We start from the raw sequence: 8,461 nt of genomic DNA, 5'->3' as shown, positions 1-8,461 counted from the left end.
GTACATGTACAGGGCACTAGTACCGTGCTTGGTCGGCAATTAACCTGGCCGAGCGCCTTCGTCACTGAACCGAGCGTGTGGTCGCTCGGGGCAGATCGATGGAGGTCTGCTGAGCCAGCTGTCTGCAGGGCCGGCGCGTCATACAGAGAGGGCAGACAGACACGCACGCAAAGCTGACAACGCTGGAGTGGTGATGCCGTGTAGGTTCGCCCTGCTGCGTGATACATCAGTAGCTGACGTAGATCCAGCTGTTTCTTGGAGATGCTGCCTGCCAGAGAACCTGCTGAATGGACACAGTGACCAGTTCATCAGGCATTGCTATGTCAGGATTTCATATTGGTACCCAGACACCGAACACGAGTGTTTTGAAGAACATGCGTCTGTTTTGAAACAGTGTCATTGACCCCAAACTGTGACTGGTGCTAAGGGGGGGATTTGTCCACACAATTTCTAGTTACTATGACACTGCCATCAGCAATGAGTTGGTTCACGTTTTCTTGCATTTGGTTAAACAGTTCAGCGATGTCACGCGCATTGTAAGAGGGGGACGGCTCCTTCGGTAGCCAGCCCTTAATGCCGGGAGTTACAGGCGTAGAGACAGTTTCCCCTGCCTGCTGGTCACACTCGTGAATGTTCTGTTACGTACATAGAAAAATATATTTTTCATACTAGCCTGTTTCCAATTGGCCTTCAGATTCGGATCATCTCGAAATGTGACCCATCATTCCAGCTAGAGTTTGGAGTCTGCTACTTGGAGAGATCCCAGACTGTGGAATAATCTCTACCCAGCCGCTTTGGCCTGGGCAAAGGTCTGATAAGGGGCTAGTACATCGTTTCACAGAGAAGTTTACAGCAATCAGACAGTGGCTTTTACACTGTGGCCAAATGTATCCATATCTCAGTGACCTAAAACCACAGCCACATGAACTCAGTAATACACGTCTTTAAACACCAGTTAGATCTGGCCCAGCAAGTGGTTTCTAGCTGGTTGCCTACTTCATTATCCATATATGGTAAACTGAGGTGTAGCTGATCCATCTGTTATTTGTAAAGCTCTTTCTTGATGCCCGGATGTTTTTTCACTGTGCACTGATATCTTCTGGTGTCTTCCTTCTGCGAGATGCCCCCTTCAACAGCTTACGTTGGTTAACAAATAGCGTCTTTGCTTCACATTTTCTCTTCGGTTCAGTAACCCAAATTTAATAAATGGATTAATTTAGTTCGTTTGCACTGAAATAGGGACCAAGTCTTTTATAACACAAGCTTTGCTTTTGTTCTGATTTTCCCAAGTCTTTAGCACAGACAGACCTGTTTTAGATATGTTTGCAGTTGTTGCATAGATATTCCTTTTCCCTTAACGTGTGCATTACCAATTTTTTCATAGTAAGCATAGTGCTTGATTGCTAAAATGGGTGTTCTCAATCTTCCGTGAGAAAGTGTCCGGCTCTCCCCGGCTGAGCACTCTGTTTTAGCAAAAAGAGTTAAGAACAGAATTTTTACCCAAGCTTTTTAGAGTTAATTTGCTTGTGATCCCAATCCCACCTTTATTAACTGTTCAGAAGCACAGACTTTACCGACCACTGCTTTCCTTCAACATAACATAAAAGAAAAGAGTATAAAAATTACACCAAAATGAATAGTAAATGCAGGTCTATGCAAACACTTTGAGGGTATAAAACTTTCATGATACTTGTTTGTATTCGGTAGACAAAGATGGAATCCTGTTGAAATAGTTTGGTTAACTTTAACATGTTGCATAAACAGGCATAGTATATATTGTTATATTTTTGACATCTTTGCTATAACATTCTTATGATTATATCTGAAGGTACAAACAAGTTTATAAAAACAAGGGCTGTCAATTAATCGCAGTTAACTCATGCAATTAACTCAAAACTAATTAACTCGATTAAAAAAATTAATCACAATTAATCTCAGTTTTAATCACAGTGTTAAACAATAATAGAATACCAATTTAAACTTATTATAAATATTTTTGGATGTTTTCTACATTTTCAAACATATTGATTTCAATTACAACACAGAATACAGAGTGTAAAGTGCTCACTTTATATTAGTTTTGATTACAAATATTTGCACTGTAAAAAGAAACAAAAGAAATGGTATTTTTCATTTCACCTAATACAAGTACTGGAGTGCAATCTCTTTATCGTGAAAGTGCAATTTACAAATGAAGAATTTTTTTTTACATAACTGCACTCAAAAACTTTAGCACCTGCAAGTCCACTCAGTCTTACTTCTCGTTCAGCCAATCGCTCAGACAAACAAGTTTGGTTACAATTTGCAGGAGATAATGCTGCCCACTTCTTATTTACAATGTCACCTGAAAGTGAGAACAGGCATTCACATGGCACTTTTGGAGGCGGCATTGCAAGGTATTTACATGCCAGATATGCTAAACATTTGAATGCCCCTTCATGCTTTGGCCATCATTCCAGAGGACATGCTTCCGGGCTGATAACGGGTTCTGCTCGATAACAATCCAAAGCAGTGAGGACCAACGCATGTTCATTTTCATCATCTGTGTTAGATGCCATCAGCAGAAGGTTGATTTTCTTTTGGGGGGATTCGGGTTCTCTAGTTCCCTAATTGGAGTGTTACTCTTTTAAGACTCTTGACAGCATGCTCCAAACCTCATCCCTCTCAGATTTTGGAAGGCACTTCAGATTCTTAAACCTTGGGTTGAGTGCTGTAGTTAGCTTTAGAAATCTCCTACCAGTACTTCCTCTGTGTTTGGTCAAATCTGCAGTGAAAGTGTTCTTAAATCGAACAACATATGCTGGGTCATCATCCGAGACTGCCGTAACATGAAATATATACGTCAAGGCATTCAGTCACAAATTAAGGCATTATTTTTTAAACAAGCATCAGCAGCATGGAAGCATGTCCTCTGGAGTGGTGGTCGAAGCATGAAGGGGCATATGAATGGTTAGCAGAATGGTATTATATTACTGTTCAACAGTCTGATGAAAACTGCGATTCATCGTGATTAATTTTGTTAATTGTTTGACAGCCCTAATAAAATAACCCCCCGAAATTGACATTTTGCTAATATTACCTTGACGTTAATGCTGAAGATTCCCCTTACGCTGTTTCCTTTGAATAAAAAAACCTGTGATTAATAAAAGAAAATGCTTTTTGTTTGCAATTACATGACTTGTTGAGGCAAAACTATATATACATCTATTTATCACTCAGGCCTTTTTGAGCTTTGCAAAAGAATTAATAGGTGTTATATGCCAACCATAATATTAAAATAATGCAGTACCACTTCTATTAAAAGAAAGTACAAAACTGACTTTTGTTGCAACAATTTTTTTTAAATAGTCACATGACACAAACAACATACAACACAGGATAACATGTGTGACATGCAAAACAAACTTGCAATTGTTTTTAAAAATGCTATTACACGGAAATAAGAAAAGCCCATGTTTCAAATCTTAGTCAGTGGTTAGGATTAGAAGCAGAGTCTGCATTTCTGTTGCTTGGCAACCATATCATCACAAAAGTTAGGAGTTATTCCAGCTGTTGCATTCCTGAAGGATTAAAATAAATTAATTCATTGGGTTTATTAAAAAGAAAGTTTTCAGCTTGTTTTCTTTTTGTTTGTTTGTTGTTTTGTTTTCGGTTGCTTCATCTTTTTCAGCAATGGGGGCATCTGTAATAACTGTAACTTTTCACTTTTCAAAGGAAGAGAGGGCAGAAGTGAGGGGAGGCGGGGGGGCCGGGGTGAGAAGCAAGGGAAATTAGCGAACTCGGTCACGTTATCGTAAAGTACAGGCAGCAGCAGAGAGTGTAGTAAATGGAGAGAGGATCTAAAGGAAAACGTAACCAGTGGGGTAGAATGCAGATTATATGACGAGCTGTGAGCGAGGGGGTGAAACACGATGGAAACCTGCACCTCTGGTTTTGATCCTGGCTCTCAGCGGCGACTCGAGTGGGGGTTGTTGCCTACTCATGAAAAACTTGTTTGTTCCCGCAGTGTCTGTTGCTTTTGTCTGCCTGCCAGCTGGGTTGCAGGAGCGCCCTGGCCAGCTGCAGTTAACTGTTTCTGGGCACCTCCGTGCGTTAATGCAGCAACCCCAGGTGTTAACCCGCTCGCTCTCGGGGTTCCACTTGGAAGTTCTTTGTTATCACTCCCCTGTGATCGAATCGCAGCTCCCGTCTCCTCATGTGCTCTGTCACCTGGACCATTTTTAACCTCATCTGATTTACCAGTCCAGTGACAGTGTTGTTTGCTGCTTCCCTCTCCTGGGCACTCACTTCTCCCATTCGGCCTAGGTGTCGGTTCAGGCTTTACCGGAGCCTGGATCTTATCCTACGGGTGGCCCCTGCCCGTGGCTTGTTAGGTGGCTGGTTCGGGTGATTCCCAATGTCCCCATTGCAGCCCCATTCCAGCCATTCCATGTTCCAGCTTTTAATTCTGCTCTGGCCACCACGTTCCCTTCCTGTCTCCATTGTTCAAACACTACAAAAGTGCCCAGAGTTTGTTGTTGCCCAGCAAGACCAGACCAGGGGGCGGCAGGTCCCTCTCTCCCAGGTTCTCTGCAGCTGTTTCCAACCGTCTGTGCTGTCCCGGGACCTGCCGTAAGGTATCATGTCTCTGCACTGCCGGCTTCCCGGGCTCTGCTGTGTCTCTTGTTTCTTTTTACTCATTTTCTGTCCCTGTTACTAGCCCCCGGCGGGTTATCTTAACCATTTAACAGCCACAGCCATAGTTTGCAATATTGTCCATTTCTAACTCTTGTTACTTTTCAAGGCTACCGTCTTGGCCTGAGCCTTACAGATTTGCTGAGCAATCATCATGGTGCTCACTCATGCCCGATTCTGGTCTCTCTAGCAACCCAGGAGCACTTTCCCCTGCGGGCCCATGGGGCAGAGTTTGCAGCCGGAGCCGTCCGGGGAGAGGAGCGGTAAGAGGCGTCGTTAACTAATCGGACCATTCTGGGCCCTGGTTCTGCACGGAGCCTTCACTACATCAGCCAATAACAATGGCCCAAGTCCTAGGGTCTCTCTTCAGTGTAATGCAACATTCTCTCTGTAACCTCCCCCTTTCCCCTCTGAATCTGTCAGACCCACGCAGAACCCATCGTCTGCAGCCACACTCACCCACCACTTGCTGTTATGATATTTGTATTAGAGTAACAGCTAGACAACTCTTTGTGCCAGGCACTGCACAGACACACAGCAAGATCAGGGCCCCGTTGTGCTGGGCGCTGCACAGACACACAGGGAGAGACAGTCCCTGCCCCAGGGAGTTTACAATCTAACTAGACAAGATGAGGACTGTTTCCCCTGTTTTACAGATGGGTTATTGAGGCCTAAGGAGATGAAGGTTCAGATGTGGAGCTGGGTGGGAAAATGTCAAGACAATGTGAGTTCATAGGTAGATTTTAGAGCACGTAGAGTCACTGACCTTTATCACAAAGTGATGCTCAACCATCACCATAGCAGAGCTGGGCTCCATCTATCTCTGTAGCCCCCCATGCCCCCATCCTTCCCTCCCACAGACAGCAGTAGGTCTTGTATACCCAGCAGCAGGTACTCCCTAGCCTTCCCAGGACAGGGGCTCCTAGCTGAGGTCTCTGGGGCCGGTGGGCCCATCCTGACGGCAGCTGCCTTTGCTTTGGAGGTGGAAGGGAGACGGCCGGGGAGGTCTCTGAGCTGGAAAGGGGCCTCCATGCCATCGTGGGCAGCTTCTACAGATACACCGAGGGCTCCGAGGGACCCAAGGAGCTGGACCAGGCGGCTTTCCAGACGTTGCTCAGCAATGAGCTGAGCCATCAGCTCACGGTGAGACCCGGCTACTGGCTCCCCAAGGCAACTGGAGACATCAACCACTGGCTCCTAGCAAAGGGGGGGGGGAGTCTCTCTGTGACCCTCAGCCCTGCCCTCCAGCGCCCTGATGTCCCTGCCCTGGGCTCCCTGCCAGCTCTACTGGTGCTCCTCAATCCCGACCTACAGCCCCCTGCTGTCCCAGCCCGGGGATCCCCCCACAACTCTGCGGGTGCCCCTCACTCCCAACCCAGAGACCCCGATGAGCCCAGCCCTGGCTGCCCCCCCCCCCACAGCGCTCTGCTGGGGCCCTTCAGTCCCGGCCCACATCCCCCTGCTCTCCCAGGAGTTAGCGCTGCTCTGCACAGCTCTGCCAATGGCACTAAATCCTGACCCACTGACCCCCCTGCTATGCCAGACCAGGCTCCCCACAGCCCTGCCAATGGGCCTCAAGCTTGACTTGTATCTCACTTCTCCTTCGCGTGCGTGCACACACACACACACACACACACCCTGTGTGTGGGGAGCCCTGCTAGTCTGACCCCCTGCAGCAGGGGGCAGCAGCGCACACACACTCACACAGACACACACATGGCAGTAAAGCCCGTTACTGATCCACGTGCCCGATGGGTCCCCAGCAGTGACTTGCTGTTTCCTTGGTGAGCTTAGAACGCAGAGGACCGGAAGGCAGCGCTGGACATGTTTAAGACGGTGGATGCCAACAACGATCAGAAAATCTCCTTCGACGAGTACTGGGATCTCATCGCAGAGATCTGCCGAGTGATCCAGCGCAGCCATTATAATGAGTAGTGACCGGGGAGCTGTGTCTGGTGGGGAAACCGAGGCACATGCCTCAACGGGAAATGCCCCCAAATCCTTTGCCTGATGCACTCAAAGCAAACCTGCACCTCCCCCACTAAACCGTAATCTGTCTGCTAAACACCCCCACTAAACTCAGCGACCTTAATCTGTCTGCTTGCTGGGACCCCTCACCCCCTTCCCCGTTCCGCATGTCTCATGCTTCTGCAGCTGCCCCTGTCCCCCTTGCCTGGATCCCACCCTGATCACCCCTCGGTCTTTGCTCACATGCTCCCCACCTTGTCACAACCCAATGGCCCCCTCCCTCAGGTCCCTTGGGGAGGCAGATCAGCACTGTATGTTGCTAACGTTGTTGCAAGCATCACAAGGCATTTTGGGAAGGGTTAAAGGTGTGAGAGTGGAGTGGACGATTCCTTTGCAGGTTGCGAGAGGCCAAAGGGGGAGGAAGGAAGAGTGCAGAGAACGGGTTACCTCGACACTTCAACTCCGAAGAGAAGATGCTGGCCTCAGTCCAAGGTCAAGGCACTCGACAAGCTGAGCAGGGCCGCAGAGATTGCAAAAACGAGCGAGACGGCAAGGTCAGCGACGGGGAAAACAGCCTCACATCCGTGGAGCTGGTATGTTTTGGGAAAGCTGAGGAGGCTACAGAAAGCCGGTTTGGACTGGTACAAAGAGCACCAGGAACAGAGGACCCTGAACGAAACACCCCCAAAAGAACCCAGGACTTAAAAACGCTCCCGAGAGCCAAAGCAAGTCGGAGAAAAACAGCAGACCCTGGACAACACGTAAATGGGACAAGAACTCCTGTCCACCCTCCCCTCTTCTTCTTACATTACACCCGGCTTGGCCAGCCTCAGGTAGTGCGGGTGTGAGTATGAAAGGGGGTTAGGGCTTGGGGCACTAACGCTTTCTTCCTTCCTCTGAGTGACATGGGAACTCCCAGTGCTCTCTGCTGCTGTTTTATTAATAAAGCTTTAAAACTTAGATACTTGGTGTGCTTCATCTCCTCCCCTAACGATCCTGCAGCCTCAGCCTGATCACCTGACGCCTCAGGCAGCTTGGTAACAAAAATCTGTCACACTCTCCCCACTGCTGGGAGTCACCCGTACACCCAGATCTGCCCTGGCCTCTGCTCTCCATGTCACCTACCTCCCCACTGGCTCTGGCATGGGAGCCCCACACGACCCAGCTCTCCGTCACTGGGATCTCTCCCCCACCCCCTACAGCCTGCTCTCCGTCACACTGACAGTTTTAAAAATCAAAATGGGATGTTTTTCTAGAGGATCGGCTCTTGTTCAAGCAGGGATTAATTCAGGGCAGTCCTATGGCCTGTGTTATACTGGTCATTTTAGCTTAGCACAGTGATCCCTTCTGGTCTTGGAATCCACAAGTCTATGACATAAGAACATAAGAATATAAGAAGGGACATACTGGGTCAGACCAAAGGTCCTTCCAGCACAGTATCTGTCTACCGACAACGGCCAGGTGCCCCAGAGGGAGTGAACCTAACAGGTAATGATCAAGTGATCTCTCTCCTGCCATCCATCTCCACCCTCTGACAAACAGAGGCTATGGACACCATTCCTTACCCATCCTGGCTAATAGCCATTAATTAACAACCTCCATGAATTTATCCACTTCCCTTTTAAACGCTGTTATAGTTCTAGCCTTCACAAGCTCCTCAGGCAAGGAGTTCCACAATTTGACTGTGCGCTGCGTGAAGAAGAATTTCTTTTTATTTGTTTTAAACCTGCTGCTCATTAATTTCATTTGGTGGCCCCTAGTTCTTATATTATGGGAACAAGTACATAATTTTTCCTTATTCACTTTCTCCACATCACTC

The 8,461-nt window shown here is 47.6% G+C and overlaps 1 protein-coding gene across 2 annotated transcripts; it reads left to right on the top strand.

Moving 5' to 3' along the window:
- Positions 1-4,503: 4,503 nt before the first annotated feature.
- On the top strand, positions 4,504-7,426 carry LOC120393099 (protein S100-A16-like). 2 transcript variants are annotated; one of them, XM_039517714.1, is made up of 4 exons: positions 4,504-4,616; positions 4,784-4,937; positions 5,657-5,817; positions 6,469-7,426. In XM_039517714.1, exons 2-4 carry the CDS (start codon positions 4,895-4,897, stop codon positions 6,607-6,609), a joined length of 345 nt encoding a protein of 114 aa, XP_039373648.1. In that variant the 5' UTR covers positions 4,504-4,616; positions 4,784-4,894; the 3' UTR covers positions 6,610-7,426. The 2 variants fall into 2 exon arrangements, with proteins under 2 accessions (XP_039373648.1, XP_039373649.1); XM_039517715.1 differs by having other exon boundaries at positions 4,532-4,616; positions 4,865-4,937.
- The last annotated feature ends 1,035 nt before the right edge of the window (positions 7,427-8,461 follow it).

Source organism: Mauremys reevesii, unplaced genomic scaffold, assembly GCF_016161935.1.
Source record: "Mauremys reevesii isolate NIE-2019 unplaced genomic scaffold, ASM1616193v1 Contig147, whole genome shotgun sequence".
NCBI lineage: Eukaryota > Metazoa > Chordata > Testudines > Geoemydidae > Mauremys > Mauremys reevesii.
This window is presented reverse-complemented; position numbering and strand designations above follow the sequence as displayed.

What these genes read in the sequence shown, in the direction of transcription:
- LOC120393099 (XM_039517714.1), top strand. Translation starts at nt 4,895, where the DNA reads ATGGGGCAGAGTTTGCAGCCGGAGCCGTCCGGGGAGAGGAGCG. An exon ending in GCCGTCCGGGGAGAGGAGCG is followed by an intron (nt 4,938 to 5,656) that starts GTAAGAGGCGTC and finishes TTTGCTTTGGAG; the next exon opens with GTGGAAGGGAGACGGCCGGG. An exon ending in AGCTGAGCCATCAGCTCACG is followed by an intron (nt 5,818 to 6,468) that starts GTGAGACCCGGC and finishes TGGTGAGCTTAG; the next exon opens with AACGCAGAGGACCGGAAGGC.